The sequence below is a fragment of the Astatotilapia calliptera genome, chromosome 5 (assembly GCF_964374335.1).
Source record: "Astatotilapia calliptera chromosome 5, fAstCal68.1, whole genome shotgun sequence".
Lineage (NCBI taxonomy): Eukaryota > Metazoa > Chordata > Actinopteri > Cichliformes > Cichlidae > Astatotilapia > Astatotilapia calliptera.
The window spans coordinates 27171365-27189256 of NC_137426.1; the positions used below are offsets into that span (position 1 = coordinate 27171365).

Sequence of the window (17892 nt, forward strand, 5' to 3'; positions counted from 1 at the left end):
GTGTCAGGCTACATTTCACTGTGTGTTATACTTGTATAACCAGTGTTGGGAAGGTTACTTTTAAAATGTATTCCATTACAGAATACAGAATACATGCCCCAAAATGTATTCTGTAACGTATTCCGTTACGTTACTCAATGACAGTAACGTATTCTGAATACTTTGGATTACTTAATATATTATCATTCTTTTTACAACAACGTGAATGTACTATTGCTGTGTGATTTATTACTATTACTCAAGGCCCGCGACTCCGAACTGTAGTAAAGGGACCTCTGACTAATACGGTGGGGTCCCTGTCGGCTCGTAGCCGAAAAATAGCTTTACTTTGTTGTGTGGGTCAACTTTTCTTGCGAGAGACAGAGAGAGGCGTTGAAAGGCTGCTCCAACAGAACTTATTGTTTTCGGAGGAAAACACGAACACGGTGTACAGTCGAGTCTTAATAGCTTACTTACAACTGGGCTCGTCAGGCACTCTTCTTGGCTGAAGTGGTTATTATTATATTTACATGCTTCCAGCTCCCGTTTTTGCTCGATGACAACTCGTACCTTTCCGCTCCCCTTTTTCTCCCTCCTCGCGCTCACAGACCCATAACGTGTATGGCAGTCCATTCTCCCTGAAACACGGACTACACTGCCCATGATGCTACATTCTTTAGAGCTATGCTTGTAGCATTCTGCCTGTTAGCTTAGCACAACAACAACAACAACGAAAAGGCGCTCTCTCACCCAGGAAACACGCAGTCGCAGAGAGAGAGAGAGAGCGTTGCCCTGTAACCATGGCAACCGTAACGCTGCCGCCTGGAACAACAGAACGTAGCTGTCAAACAAAACCCAAACAGTCCTGACCCGCGACTAAATGAAACAGGAAAGTACCGCAGTGTAATCCATTTATTTCAACAAAGTAACTGTTTTCTGAATACCACCTGTTTAAACGGTAACTGTAACGGAATACAGTTACTCATTTTTGTATTTTAAATACGTAACGGCGGTACATGTATTCCGTTACTCCCCAACACTGTGTATAACTATGCATGTGACAAATAAAGAACCTTGAACCTTGAGCCATAAGGCTTCAGCCTATTCCTTTTTCGGTTACTGTTTGAGTACTTTTATGTAAAATTATAATCTGTTGTTGTTGTTGACTGAAATAAAAAAAAATTCAATTCAATTAAAAAAAATCAAGTTTCACTAGTTCGGTATGCTTAATATCAAAGTGGGCTGTATGAGGCCCACCAAGATGTAAAAGGAATTTGACAGCCCTGCAGTTGAATGACCTTGCATCCCTATGTTGGTTCAGTTCCTGCAAAATCATAATTAAAATATTTGTCTGGGACCATCTTTGCAATGACCCAAAACAACTTGTTAAAGAGAAAGTGTACCTACTGTTAAGATCTCCCAATTCTTTTAATCTTTGGGCTGAAGGAAGGACAATACTCGGTGTATAATGCTCAATCAACAATTCTTTATTCCCATACAATTCAACACTTATGAGCACAAGCCATCCGGATGGGGAGACATGCATGAAGAGGGTCACAGCAAATCTCAAACTGGTGGAGGGTTACTCAAGCTCTTATAGCCTTTAGTGGCCCCCACCTAGTTGTAAAAGCCTGAACATTCACATTCTTTGTCTCACACGGGGCCTAAGTTATGACCTCGGCTCCTTATTTTTCTGCTCTCTGTAAAGGTGGGGGTATGGAATGTGGTCTGTTTCTTCTATTATCGGCACAAGGTCCTCTGCACACAACATTCTCTTCAGTTTGACATGTCAAGAAACAGTGTAACACCTTCACAGCAGATCAAGGGTACAGGGTAATGTACACCTTTCTAACAAATCCAAAAATGGTCACATTCTTTTAACCCAAAAATATAATGGAAACTAAGCTACATACACAGCACACAATCTAGACTAAAGGATATTATATGACCTACAGCAGTTAACATAATTCAACTACTTTAACTACAGATACACTGAACAAAAATATAAACGCAACACTTTTGTTACTGCTCCCATTCCCCATGGGATGGACGTAGAGACCTAAAATTCATTCCAGATACACAATATAACCATCCCTCCCAAACAGTGGTCACAAATCAGTCCAAATGTGTGGTAGTGGGCACATCTGCCATATTGAGATAATCCATCCCACCTCACAGGTGTGCCACATCAGGATGCTGATCTGACATCATGAGTAGTGCACAGGTGTACCTCAGACTGCCCACAACAAAAGGCCACCCTGGAATGTGCATTTTTTTTGCGCTATTGGGGGTCTGGGGACCCAGAACCGGTCAGTATCTGGTGTGACCACCATTTGCCTCATGCAGTGCAACACATCGTCGCATGGAGTCTATCAGATTGTCAATTGTGGCCTGTGGAATGTTGGTCCACTCCACTTCACTCCACCACCTGCACTCATGTATATATCTTTCTACGTAGCACTCATAATTCTTATTCTCATGTATATCTCATGCACATATCTTTCCTTCTACATAGCACTTTAATTCTTATTGTCTGCACTGAAGCACCGCAGCAATTTCCTAATGTTGTAAACCTCAACATCTGGCAATAAACCCATTCTGATTCTGATTCTGATTCAATGACTGTGCGAGGTTGTTGGATAATCGTGGGAACTGGTACACGCTGTCATATACGCCGGTCAAGCACATCCCGAACATGCTCAATGGGTGACATGTCCGGTGAGTATGCTGGCCATGCAAGAACTGGGACATTCTCAGCTGCCATCTGCCCTGAACAATGTGAACCATGATTCATCCGTGAAGCGCACACCTCTCCAACGTGCCAGACGCCATCGAATGTGAGCATTTGCCCATGAGGACGACGGGCATGCAGTTGAGCGTCCCTGAGACGGTTTCTGACAGTTTGTGCAGAAATTGTTTGGTTGTGCAAACCAATTGTTCCAGCAGCTGTCTGGGTGGCTGGTCTCAGACGATCTTGGAGGTGAACCTGCTGGATGTGGAGGTCCTGGGCTGGTGTGGTTACAAGAGGTCTGCGGTTGTGAGGCCGGTTGGATGTGCTGCCATATTCTCTGAAACGCTTGTGGAGACGGCTTATGGTTGAGAAATGAACATTCAATGCACGGGCGACAGATCTGGTTGACATTCCTGCTGTCAGCATGCCAATTGCACGCTCCCTCATTGCTTGTGGCATCTGTGGCATTTTGCTGTGAGACAAAACTGCACATTCCAGGGTGGCCTTTTGTTGTGGGCAGTCTGAGGTACACCTGTGCACTACTCATGATGTCAGATCAGCATCCTGATGTGGCACACCTGTGAGGTGGGATGGATTATCTCAATATAGCAGATGTGCCCACTACCACACATTTGGACTGATTTGTGACCACTGTTTGGGAGGGATGGTTATATTGTGTATCTGGAATGAATTTTAGGTCTCTACGTCCATCCCATGGGGAATGGGAGCAAAAACAAAAGTGTTGCGTTTATATTTTTGTTCAGTGTATAAGATAACATATGACAAGAGAATAATCTCACACTACCTAATGCCAAACAGGGACGTGCAGAGGGGGGGGCTAGAGGGGCTTGAGCACCCGCCCCTTTCCTGATGAGTGCCCAAAGTGCCCTTTTGTTGAGGCAACTTTTAAATTTTTTTTATTTATTTATTTATTTTTTATGTGTGTGTGCGTGCGGAGTCCTGTCTGTGCCCCTCAACAATAATATTTAACTATTAATCATAGTTTTGCTAAATAAAAGGATCTGGCTTGCATCAGTCACATGATCACATTTAACCAATGATCGCCCTCGACGGCAGAACGCGCTGGTTACGAGCCGGGAACGAGCTCACAAAGAGCACGCGCATTTTTTGCGGTCCGGAGCTGTAGGAGAAACACAAGTTAACTCAGAGACACAGACTGATGGACAAACCCAGTAAGTAGGTGTACAGCGCACACTGTAGTGTGTAGCACACAGGAGTATTAGCTTATTACGTACACGTTGGTAAGCTGTCTTGTTGCAACTGACGAACTGAAACAAACGAGCGTGCTGTGTGTGCAACAGCGCGACAAACATTACCTGTCCTTTTATTAACTGCACAAGTAGTGCTGGTCACAGCTGCTGGCTACCTGTGTAAGGCTGTCATGGGTCTGTAGCTCTGTCACCGTTTTAGGGAACATATTTAGTTTTAAAGTAAGTTTCTGGGCATTTCCTGCCTTTCTGGAGGGATTATATTTCACTAAAAAACGATCTAATATGCATGTCCACATAATAATAATTATAATTATAATATATTAAAAAACACACGCTGTATTTTAAAGAACATACATTAAGAAGCAGATTATATTAGATTTATATTTTAAATAAGACAAAAGATTGTATCTCTACAGTTTAAAAATGTAATAAGCTTTGCCCTGCACAGAGTGGATAGTGAAACAAATGGAATCAGCATAAATACATTATTTCATATTTATTACTTCCCCCTCCTCATTGCTTTATTATTGTAGCTCTAGTAATAAATAATAATGTAAGGATGCCCATAGTATATACAGTATTCTGAAGAAGGTCTAAAATGTCACTGTGCGTGCATGTGTGTGTTTTATGTATATAGATTTTTTTAAATTATTACTCATGATATAACATTGTGCAGACATGGCTGGTAAGGACATGAGGAGGAAACAGTAGGAGCTGTATGAGGCTACTAAAGGCAGTGCTATAACATTTTTCTGTCATCATTTTATTATAGATTAAGTGCAAGAGTTGTTAGGTGTGGATAATTAGATTATAGTTTATTGCAATAGCAAGTTGTGCCTTGTTCTCAGATAGAGAGCAAGTGGAGAGTGATATATGAAATGATGGGAAGGAAGGAAGAAGAGAAGCAAAGAGTGATTCACAGGCAGAGCCGAGTTTATGTCACAGTTTTTCGTTGCCTTATGGTTCCAAGCGCTGTCACCAATCTTTGCATTTTGTTATTATCTCATGACACTTGTTTAATCAGCTACCATCTCTCCTGTGGACTTTTTAATGTCTACAGTCTCAGATCAACACAGCCCTGCCCTTCCCATATTAGATTCTTGATGAATGTGTGTTGTTGTTATTCAGCATGGTTCAATGTGCCCCTTTTTAACTTTGAGCACCCGCCCCTTTAAACCTCTCTGCACGTCCCTGATGCCAAATGTGTATGATTTAAAGTGGGTCATGTATTTGTTCTCACTGATGTGAGCTCATGGAACATATGGAAGAGCTATGGATAGGACCATGTGTTCAGCTTGAATTAAAACTGCATCTGGTAGAGCAATTACATCCATATGCTTGAACTTTTGCTTACTTGTCTCTTATTCTGCAAACTGGTGAGATCCCCACTCCATGTCGATCAGGGCTCCAAAAAATCAAGCTTAATTTGAATAAATGAACACTTCCATTGTTCACCAGCCCAGATGGTTTGAATATGGATAAAGAGGTTGTCTGTTTAAATGTAATTTCCGAGCTAGCTCTGCAGACTAAACCTGACGGCTTTTTCTCCTCTTACAAATCTCCAAAGTTTATAGAGAGACGATAACAAAAGCTATACAGTGCAAGGAAGAAAAAACAAAACAACTCCTCTTCCGATATAAGATTAAACCACGTGCTTGGATAGTTGAATCATAACACGCCTACTTAAAGCGGTGAGAGGAGGGAAAGCAGTCTATTTCTTTCCCGCGGACGTTAGACTCATCGGCAGGATGATGGCTTGGCTGGGTTTCTTCTATCACCCATTCTGGGCTGTTTCGACGGCGCTACTGGCTGCTGTTGTGCGCCTGCAGATGCGAAACCGCTGGAATCCACAAGCCTGCGCCGTGCGGCTGACAGGGAAGACTGCCATAGTGACGGGAGCCAATACTGGTTGGTTGAATATTAAGAGCCACTAACACAGAGCTGCAGGCGAATTTTGCTGTTAAAATTCTGAATTCTTGAGGTCTTTTTGTTGTTTGTTTGTTTGTTTGTTTGGGGGGCTTGGGGGTTATTTTATTCTTATTTTTTTATTTATTTTGTGTGTGTGTGTGTGGGGGGGGGGGGGGGCTTCACATTCCATGGCTATGAAGGGTTATCCACCAATTGTGATCCCAGGGTGTGTCATCACTAAATTGAGGGTCTCATTTGCAGGAATTACAGGAAATAACAAGGTAGCAGCAAGAACATGAAGAGAGGCTGTATTTGTTGCACTTCAAAAAAAAAAAGTATTACACTGAAAAGCGGCCGACATGCTTTGATGCTTTGATAAGATCGTGTAAAAATCTGTCAAAGATTCTGCATGACCGCGACGTAAATCGAGGCAAAACTCTGTGGTAAAATGGAGTGGTTCTAACTCCAGCTTTCATTCCTCTCAGCTCTCAGACACTTAAATGTGTGCATTCAGTATCCCTGCTGTTTAAAGTTATTAGGAGGTTTTTGTGGTCTTAGAATATAGTTCCCATTGCTGTTCATCATGACCAGTACCATGATCTATGCATCTATCTATATGCATCTATTTTAAAGTCATTCTAAACCTAAAATGCTAAATCTCATTCTTCGGGAGTTGCAGTGCTGCACTAATATAGATAAGGTGACCTTGAAGCATGTTAATTGTTTACTTGGAAGTTAAAAAAAAAAATCAAAAAATTCCTTTTATTACTCCAGATCAAAGGGTGTTCAACAAAGTGTCATCAAAAATTTCACCTACATTAAACATTTATTCAAGGACTAACAATCTAACCTATGAGTTCTTGCGCCTTTATTAAATCTAAAGGTAACAGAGTTGTTTAGAGAATAGGAGAAGCACTAAAACCAGTATAGTAAAAATGTAGGAGGTAGAGGCAACAATGATTAGGAAGGAGACATTCAATGTTAGCTACACACCTTTTATGTGCCGTCAAAATGTTTGATGCTTTGGATTTTCATGCCCAGCACATCACCTAATATTTGAGATGATGATGAGATGAGATCTTTTGCCCACAACCGAGATGACAGACCTTTGGGGAGACAGGTCAGGCCAGGTAGTGAGGGAAAAAAAATTGGAATGTGCATTGAAATGTACCGAAGGGGTAGCCGCATTATGATGGTAATTGAGAATTTCAAACTGTTTTTAACACTCCGACACTGGTCTCTCAATCTCCCGTTAATAGCTGCGAGCTTCTCCGTGATGTTATTAGTAGAGATGGACCAATCCGATATTACGTATCGGTATCGGTCCGATACTGACCTAAATTACTGGATCGGATATCGGAGAAAAATAAAAAATGTAATCCGATCCATTAAATATCACGAAAGCACCTCACAAAACTTGCAACACGCCGTAACTCACCTCAGAACGTTAGCACGTCGGAGCAGTATGCATCACGTGATAGAGCGGCTGTGGCATGCGGGACCTGTCGGTGGTCTGGATAGCATGTGGAGCTTCGCTAGCAACCCGGCATTTCATCTCCGACAAAGTTATCCCCGAGAGAAGTAAAGCAAGTGTGTAAGTCCATCTCTGAATGTTTGTAAAGCATTCCTGCGTTAAGCTTACCAAACGATATATGGAGCGACTGCCTCTTCTTGCTGCTACTTCAATCATGAAACTGCTTAACGATCAGCTGATCGGCTTTTCTGTCTCTAGTTTGCTTTTGGCCCACTTTGCACCAGAAAGAGGAAACCAGCAGCTGAACAACAGCAGCACGTTTAAGCTTGATCAGCTGTTGTTAGAATTTATTTAATATAACTTTCTACACCAGGATCTTTTTCTACAGCTGACGCTGGTAACTGTGCAGGGGCGGATCTAGCAAAGTTTAGCCAGGGGGGCCGATAGGGCATTAACAGGGAAAAGGAGGCACAAAGACATACTTTTCTTTCTTATTCTCATTTAAAATGTCTAGCTTTTAATAAATAATTATCTGACACCCAAAGTTTTAATTTGATGTAAAATGAATAGAAGTCAATTACTGTATATAGTAACTATTAAGTCTAATATATACACCCTAGTAAGCTATAGTAGTTTTTCCTTTGGGAAGGTACCATCTGTGCAGTCTGCAATTTTGTTGAAGAAAGATGTTGAATCTATTTAATATTTCTTGAAAAATAATTGATTTCTGTGCATTTTTTTTCACACTGCATCAAATTAAGGTTGATTACGTCGATTAAGCATCATGAGGTGGAGCGTGAGGGGTGGTTCCCTATTTTTTATTTATTTATTTTTGTTGTTGCTGGGAGTTGGAACCCTATTAGTTAGGTTGCTTAATATTTATGCCAAGTACTCTTTAAAATACCAGAATAGGGAGGATGGTGTAGGTTTAAGTTTATTAGATTGATCAGTATTGCTGAACTATGAAATATTTTTTTTTGCATACAGGTATAACAGAATAGCTTTAGTGTAGTTGTTGTTTTAAACTTGAGTATGAACTTATACAAAATGCAGCAAGATATTTAAAAAACAGTTTTGTTGATTAAAAAACACTATATCGGATTCATATCGGTATCGGCAGATATCCAAATTTATGATATCGGTATCGGTATCGGACATAAAAAAGTGGTATCGTGCCATCTCTAGTTATTAGCCGTCGATTCTGTGGTCTTGTCACTCTTTTTTGCTCACATAGCAGATTCTGAGACCTCACGACCGCAGCCAACTGATCCGAGGTGTAATCCAGCTTCCGACCAGAGATGTTGTTCTGAGTTGATTCTTTCCTGATGTAATCCAACATACATACGCTCAAAGGTGTTATTCTGAGCATTCACTGCAGTCGTAAGCGCCTCCAAGCTCTTAACCATGCTGCCTTCAGTGAGCCCTTTCTGAGAAGTCGCACCTGTCGTTCCAATCCCAGCGGGCAGCCTTGTGGGGATTTGAACAGCCGGTTCCGCTCTCTTAATTCTCCGATAAGCCAGGGCCAAGCCAGCTCCGATCAGCAAGAACCCTGTTATCATGGTTCCAAATAGGTAGATATCTTCAGCGTCCTCGATCGACAGTCCTGCCAGGCACACGATCCTCTGCCACCCGTCCATCGTGTATCCGGCAGGGAAAGTCCATCCAGGGCACTCGGGTTCTCCCGAGCCCAGACTTCTCGTTAAAGGGTGTCAATAGCATTCAGAGACCAGTTGATCAAATCCATAATTCTCTTTTAGGTTTTAGACACAGACTGTGAGAGAGTGTTCCAGGGAAAGTAATACAAAAAAAGACACGAGACTAGACAAGGACATAAGAACTAGCAGGGAAGATAAGGGAGAGGAGAAAAAGTGCGTCCGCCTCCTCCGAGAGCCAAAGATTTGAGTAAGCACCCTGAACATTCATGGTGAGCATGGTTGCTTACTCTTTGGTTCTGCAATTGTTTGTACAAATGTCAAAAAGACCCTTTCAGTTTCTTTGGTTTTTCTTTCTGTTTTGTTTTGTTTTTTGTTGGGGTTTTTTTGTCATTATATCACAGTTGTTTTTCCTGTCATTCTAGGGCTTGATGTATAGCCTTGTGGCAAGAGTAGGACCCTAACACAGAATTTGGAAACACGAGGGAATAAAAACACAATGCCCTGGGTCATTGCCCCAGGGCATTGTGTTTTGAGTTCAAAATCCTGGATCAGTAACCCAGAGGCCATGACACGTCCAAATGTTTTATGACTTTGTCAGTCTGGAGTGATCACATCACTGTTTCCTGTGTTTTTAAAAAAATACAAATATCATGGGGTCCCTGAGGACCTCAGTCAAAAGTATCCATATCCCTACGCAGTCTTAAGATGGATTTCTTCACTTAATGTTTGGCATGGATGTTAAACTAAAGCATCACACAGTATCAAGGGGAGTACAGTCATTTTAAAAGAAAACACTATTATATATTATTTGCTATTGTTCTTAAGGTAATTTATTCTGATGTCCCAAGGAAGTTTATGCAGTTGGTAGTCTATGCCTGTTAAATATTTCAGTAGGATGAGGGTTAAATTGTAACTTTATCCACTTTGTTACTAGGAGCCATATAATCTGTTACCATTTCTTTGGTTAAATGGATGCAAAAAAATGCCAAATTCAGCACAGTCTGTCAGGCATAAATGTGTATGTGTGCAACAACAAGATTATTCCACAAAGAGCTAAAAAATTCTGGGAAATGTCTGATTATCAACAGCCTCATTTTTTACCATTACCCAAATATGTTTTGGGGTTTTTTTAGAATACAGTCAAAGAAACACAATAGAACACTTTCAAAGTAGAAAGAGAGTAGAAACACAGAAAAGACTGCAACCATTTCAGTCTAACACAATGGATTATCTCTGTGTATATAAATATACAAATATGTGTATACTTAAACACCCATCTTCCAGCTTCTGAGGAATTAAAACACATTTTCCAGTTATGCGGGAATAAGAGCGTGGGAATAAGTGAAAGCACTGAAAACAGTAATACTCGCTTTGTGAACTGGGAGATGTGTTATAAATAACCTGCTTATTGAGTCTGTCCAACAGTTTTACTCTGAATTTGCACTTGCAAAGTGACCCAAAGACAACGCCACTGTTAAAGGTGCTTTCGTAGCTCTTTGGAATGCTCGAATGCTACTGTGACCACAATAAAAGACTGAGGTAGAATATTTAGTTCAGTGCAGTGAAGGTACTAACACCGGACTGTCAGATAAACAATCAGACACAGTGGGAAAGACTCACTGTATTATTTGTGGTTTTTGTCATTTTGGTCATTATAGGAGTCTCTAAATCAAAGTTACTGATGACAATTATTACCTGATGTAGCGTTGCTTATGACTTATTTAATAAAAAAACTTAGCAACATATTTCTGACTAAAGTGTGTTTAATTAAATTTAAACAAACTGATTCCACACAACGTAACTATGGAGCTAGCAAAGAAGTCTCTCCCGTGTGTGTGTGTGTGTGTGTGTGTGTGTGTGTGTGTGTGTGTGTGTGTGTGTGTGTGTGTGTGTGTGTGTGTGTGTGTGTCTGCTACGCTGATACACTCTCTATGATGGATAATTGAAAGCAAATGACAATTAGTGGAAATGTGGAAGTGTTTGTGGTTTAGATTTGTCTTTCTGAAGTTTTCCTTGCTGCTAATTTAAATGACTTCAAAGGAAGATATCTCACTGAGTGTGTACCTTTTTAAAAATCCTCTCAGCACACGTGTTCAGCATATGTGGTGTCGAAATTGAGGCCCGTTTGTAAATTATCCCAGATGATAACATGTGCATGAAGATGACAAAAAAAATGTTGCTTAATAAAACAAGTTTGCCCATAAGCTGCAGTGGATCATCCAGCAAAAGAAGAGATAATTCAGCTCCACAGTTCCTGACCGGAACATCAAAGTCATCCACCAACCAGACGTTCGTGGAAAGTGGGAGTTGTGGGAAACCGTAAGAATTGGGACTTGCTTAAAACGTGATTTAGAGTGTGTAAAGCGAAGACCCAAAATGCAGAATGCAAAGACCAAATCTAAAACAAAACGCAAGCCACATATCTCAGTTGAAGATCGTCTGAACAAAAACCCAGAATAGAAACTAAAATGTCCCATTTACATAGTAACAGTATCCAGGCAATATAGTGAAACACATGTGGCACTGTTTATACGAAGACACATTGAGGGTAGTCATGGGAAACAGGTGGGGAATGTGAAACAGCTTGAATTAATTATGTATAAAAAGACAAAGAGCACAACCAGTTACCAAAATAAAATAGGACGCCATCACTGAAATAGACAGATGTGACACTAAGACTTGACATAGAATGACATGGGGGAAGAAAGCTGGGGGGGGGGGGGGAATCACATAAGCAACTACACTAAAACGACGCTAACAAGAATTCAAATGGAAATGAACAGAAGCTACAAACTAAAAAATCCAAATGCATGAAAATCAAATATAACAATAAATGACCCAACAAAGTCCACAAAACTCTGGGTCTATGATCCAGGATCGTGACAGGATTAGCATTAGTGTTAGAAGCCTAGTTTCTTTTATGCTGATTTACACTAATTGGGAATTCTAAACTGTGAAATGTAATTGTCCTGTAATGTTCTCTTAATAAAGAGTAGAATTTGTGTAGTAATGTAGAATTACTACATCAATTTGTGTAGAATTACACAAATTGATAATGGATGCAAATTGCAGGTCTTAAAGACCTCTACTGTGAAACCAATTGCAAGTTTGCATTTGAGAAAGTTTATCGTTAGGGCTTGATCAGGCGACCTTGAACTCTATAACCTCCTCTTCCATGGTTTACCTTTTAGCTATTTCTCTCTGCTCTCTCCTCTTTCCTTTCACCCTCAACGTGATGCAGCAGCTAGCTCTCAGAACCTGGTTAATAATAAAACAAGGTTTTTCCTTCCCACTGTTGCCAACTTCTTGCTCGGAGGTGGTTGTGTTATTGTTGGGGATTCTTTCGACACTCCAGGATCAGTTCAAATTGCCTTGAGATGACTGTTGTTGTGAAATGGCACTATAGAAATAATAAAGTTGAATTTAGTTGCAACAAAAACCTGACATGATGCTCTCAAATAAAACTGTTTCCCTCTAAGGTTTAGGAGAGGAAATATTTTCCTTTCAGTTCTAAATGTTAAAGGGGTTTGGTTGTAATGGAGAACCGTTTAAAGATTGCATCATTTCATGATATCAGTGAACCTTCCCTCAGTGAGTGAGATAAGAACAACTATCTTTTAGTAGTTTGTCCTCACGTTCATCCTCGCTTTTTTTTTTTTTTTTTAGAAAGATTCGGGTCTTCGCCTATTTGGGTATATGTTTTAAAACCACTAATATGCGATATACATACATATATGTGTGTATAAAACATGTCACAGTTTCTGAGCAATAAAGATCTGCTTCACTCTGCTTAAGCTGCATATCTGCAAGCAAATGCAAGAAAACACAGAACAAATGCCCAGATAATGTGAAAACTGCTTAAACTTAGAATAAAATCATAACGTTTGTTTTAGGTTTTAGACCTTATGTAAATCTGTCTTTTGATTAATCTGTTATTTAAGCATATTTCAACAAGTAATGTTTTGTTTTGTTCCACTCTGCTAGGGATTGGAAAGTTCATTGCCCTGGACTTTGCACGTCGTGGGGCTCGTGTTATCTTGGCTTGTCGGAGCGAGGCAAGGGGCACAGCAGCACTTAACGAAATTAGGGAAAAAACAGGAAACTTGGATGTACATCTGCGTCTGGTGGACCTTTCCAGTATGGACTCTGTCCGAGCATTTGCTGAGAGGATTCTTAAAGAGGAGAAGGCGCTGCACATCCTCGTCAACAATGCTGGAGTATCAGGTGATACAAGCAGAGCCGGTCCGAGGATTTCAACACAACCACCAAATCACGCTCACTGCTCATAACTAAATGAAGATGAGCACATACACACAAACTAGAAATAGGCAAATGAATTACATTTCTTATTTTATTTTAAACTGTTTGGGGAAAATATATTCAAATATGGAAAAAAAATCTAAATTCTAAAGATTAATGGCAACATTTTTACAAGATAAAAGCAACACTGTTGTACATCACAAGGTCAAACCTGGAAGAATTTGAGACAATTTGAGCGTTTCATTTGGACATTTTGTGTTAAAATAGTAATCTAACACACAATGTTGTGAGATGTAGCAAAAAAAGCTAGCTATTATAAATTATCAATGAAAATGCAGTTCTACTAAAGTTGGCGAGCAAACAGCAAGCAAGGCTTGTTCTAATGTAAAACACATCAGCTGGCCAGGGACTATATTCAATTTAATTTGTCGAAAATTAAAAGCCAGCTCTAATATGCATAACAACAAAAACAAAAACACACAAAAACATGTCTGTTTGGGTTTTTTTGTTTAGTGAGTGAATCATTGAACAACAGTTTCATCTAGCATGACAGCAGGGATTGAGGAGATGCACACAGAAATCAGGGGCCTAAACAAATGGATCATTGTCGTGACTGGATACAGAAAGCAACGCTTCGCAATAGCTAAACAATCTAGAACAGGGTGCCAAACATAAGGCCCGGAAGCCAAAATCAGCCTAATAAAGACTCCAACCAGGTCTGCTGGACGTCTTTGGAAAATTTGAAGGATGGCATATATTTTGCACCTAAACTGTATTTTCATCAATTTGACACATTTATACAGATCTCATCCACAGCCATTCATACCACACCAAAGTAATAAAGTAATAGATAAACAATAAACCACAGAAAAGCTCCTGTTTCTTTTTCACAGCTATACAATTTTGTGTGTCCGCAGTAAAATAGATAAATAGATAAATAAAATATGACAAATGTCTGTGAATTAACAAAAACTTTCTGCTTTATAATTACTGGACAGTTTAGACAATGGGCTACCAGAACTTTTTCTGTAATTTTACACATTACTTTACATTACAACTCTACAGATTTCTTTCTTTTACTACAGTAGGATTTCTTTTTTTTATGTAAAGCAAACTGAGACACGCTGTTTAATTAGCACATCTTTATCTTATATTGCCATATTTCAGAGATTAAATGTGCAGTTGAACTACTTTACACTGACATAAAGGGGAGTTTTGATGGTCGCTTACGATTAAAGTGGCACATATGTGTCCCACGATCTAAAATCAATTTGACATCTCCGATCTCGAATTTGTATGGCAGACTTTGCAGGGCAGCAACGCAAATATTTACAAGTACAATTCTGAAAAAGTTGGAATGCTGCGTAAAATGTAAATAAAACAGAGTGCAATGATTTGCAAATCTCATAAACCAATATTTTATTTTAGAAGATAGAACACGTAAACATTTAAAGTATGGGGGGGGGTGTTACCATCCACTCTTCTTTTAACAACAGTCTGTAAATGTCTGGGGACATCGAATGCATCAAACTGCGGAGCTGCTAGACTTTTTGGCAAGGATTGTTGTCCCATTCTTGTCTGATAAAGTATTCTAGCTGCTAATTTCATGATATGCCAAATATTTTCAACACTTCCCATCTTTACTTCTGAGAACCTCTGCCTCTTTAAGATGCTATTTTTATTCCCGTTCATGTTATCATGTTCCTTCATCTGTTTCTTTTTAGCACCACTATGTTCTATGTTCCATTGCCAAACAAAGCGGAGATTTGTAAATCATTGCATTATGTAAGCAGTGTTCCAACTTTCTGAAGTTGTCTTGTACTAAAACACCACACAGAGTACCAGAGAGTGGTACACGGTGTGCTAGCCTTGTGTTAAACATCAACCTTAGAAAACCTAGTCTGATTTATGACGTCAACTTTTAGATCAACTTTTAATTCTAGGGATTTAACTTTTTATCAATCAGGTTTACCAAGGAACATAACCAAAGATGGATTTGAGGAATCTTTTGCTACTAACCACCTGGGACCTTTTCTTCTCACCAACCTGCTGCTGGGTAAGACTGTGGGGTCTATTTAACACAGGGGATGTACTGTGTTGAGAAAACGAAATGCATAATACACTACTGCCTGCAATTGTCAGGTCATCCTAAATATCTGCCATTTTTTTGGTGTCTCCCCTTCTCATCGTATCCTTACTGCCACAACGTGTTTCATATTCTTTCCAGACCTGATGAAGAGTTCGTCTCCATCCCGTATCGTCAGCGTCAGCTCAGTCAACCACAAGAGGGGTAATGTGGACTTTTCTCATTTTCACGGCAAGAACCTGAGCTATGGCATGGATCAAGTCTACAACAACACTAAGCTGCACAATATCATCTGTACCAACGAGCTAGCACGCAGACTAAAAGGCACAGGTAGGCTACAGGAAAGCAAATATTATGAATGTACAGGAGGGATCTCTGCCATTGGAAGAGCACTGAAAGAAAATAAATGACAAAATAAGAAGCAGTAACAAAAGATGGATGATGATCACATTCAGATTTAAAAATACACATAAGCCATGGCTTTATGTGATTTAAATAATAATGCACTCTGATGATGATCAGTCTTTAAAAGTTATTCTCATAGGACCCTTGTTTGTTGGGCTTCCTGCTCCTCTCTGTATTTGTATTGTTTGCCCCATACATTATACAGTAGTTTGTCTGTTTTTCTAAGAAATCTGAAAGATGAAACTGGCTTTGAATATTCATAAAATATGCTGGTAAAATACTGAGAGATTCTAGATTCTAGAAAGTATTAAACTTTCATTTTCAGTTTTTGCATCATGCTGAAAGTCAATCTCTAGCAATCATTAGAGGCTGAACGGTGGCTTGTTGGATGATGTTATTTCATTACAGAATGTTACATCCTGTGAGGCTGTGGGAGTGTGTGGACAAACTGTGAACTTCAGTTTGTACCATCAAAAACAGGCCAGCTCCATCTGCTTCACCCACTCCAGCCTCTAATACTTAGGATAAAATTAATTTCTCAACATCCTATCAAACCCTCAGTGCTTACCTTTTCAGTGACCGTCTCAGTGTTGTTTTTTGTTGTACTTTTATCATTACATAGATGTAACTGCAAACTCCGTCCACCCCGGTATTGTGATGACAGAAGTAATGAGACACTATTCGTTTTGGGTCCGTTGGATTTTCAACCTTATTGGGTTTTTCTTTTTCAAGGTAAGTTGAAACAGGCAACCAAACTAAAATAAGATACCAAATCCAGACTGTTTCAATGATGGCACAAACCAAACTGCTAAAACTAGAATAACAAGTTCAAGCGCTAAAACATTTCACATATCTGTGGTTAAGTATAAAATGAAGCTTTCCTGCTGTAGGAATCTTAGGAATCCTTTGTTCTTATTCTTTGCTTTTTTCCCCTTGTGGTTGTATCCTCATCTCTTTCATTTTTAGCCTTGTCTCTCAGATGTATACATCTGTTCTCGCATTTATATTGACATTTTAAACATGGGATAATCTGCTGCAAAGTGGGAAAAGAAAACTACAGTTAGGTCCACAACTTTTTGAACAGTGACACCAATTTTGTAACTTTACCTCTCTCAATCGCCAAAATAGATTTCATATTAAACAACTGAAGTGATTGAAGTGCAGACTTTTACATTTTCCTATCATTGTCAAAGTCTACAATCAAGAGACACCTGGAATGGAAATACAGAACGTTTACAGCACAATACAAACCACTGGTAGCTTTTAGCAAGGCCAAATGCGGCTTTGCCAGAAAACTTCTAAAGAGCCTACCCAGTGCAGTATTTGGTGCATTTGGTAATGTCCAAGGATTTTCACCCCCTTGAATTAATACTTCAGTCGGACATTGACTTAGCATTCACTGTGGTGGTGTGTAGAGGCAGAATTATTATATACTTGCACCCCCTAACATTACCTTACAATATATTGTAAGGGAAAGTTATTCATCTGTGACTTGTATCTGTGGTGTCATCCAGTGCTCAACAACTGGCTCTAACTAGGCACAAAACAGGGCTGGGATTACATGTTTTCCAGCTGCATATTTGTAGCTCTAAGGATGTTTGTTGACCTTAATTTTCATGTTTCCTCTCCACCTTTCCTAATCTCCCTTTCAGTCACCAGAAGCAGGGGCAGTGAGCACAATCTATTGTGCTGTAGCAGAGGAGCTGGAGGGTGTAACCGGAAAGTATGTTGATAGCGACTGTTCCCTGACTCTGCCTATCCCTTTAGCTCGGGATGCTGCCCTCGCGGTCAAGGACTTTGAATTCTGCGAAAGACTGACATCAAAGCTCTGAAACCACTAGCTGGGAGGGTTTGATAACAAGAGGGGTCAAATTCCAAAGTCATTCACACTGCACCTACTGCCTATGCAATTCTGCCACCACAATGTCTGATTTTTACTATTTTGCCTTAAGTAATTTGCATGCACATTTTCTTTAAATAACTGTATTTTTGTTAATAAAGTTTAACCAACAGTGACCACTCAGTGCAATTCTTTCTTTTTAAAGGAACATTTAGTGAAATCTTACAAGTTGTGTCTGTGTCCCTTGGGATCATTGCTAAATAGCTTGAATGATTTTTCAGAATATGCATTACGTCTGTGTAACCATCATGCTATAAAGGGT

The 17892-nt window shown here is 39.8% G+C and overlaps 1 protein-coding gene across 1 annotated transcript; it reads left to right on the forward strand.

The window, feature by feature from the left end:
* The first annotated feature begins 5298 nt into the window (after positions 1-5298).
* Positions 5299-17746, forward strand: LOC113022770 (retinol dehydrogenase 11). The gene is made up of 6 exons (XM_026168547.2): positions 5299-5850; positions 12964-13203; positions 15206-15295; positions 15467-15655; positions 16353-16462; positions 17383-17746. The coding sequence occupies exons 1-6, from the start codon at positions 5691-5693 to the stop codon at positions 17560-17562; spliced, it is 969 nt and encodes a 322-aa protein (XP_026024332.1). The 5' UTR covers positions 5299-5690; the 3' UTR covers positions 17563-17746.
* The last annotated feature ends 146 nt before the right edge of the window (positions 17747-17892 follow it).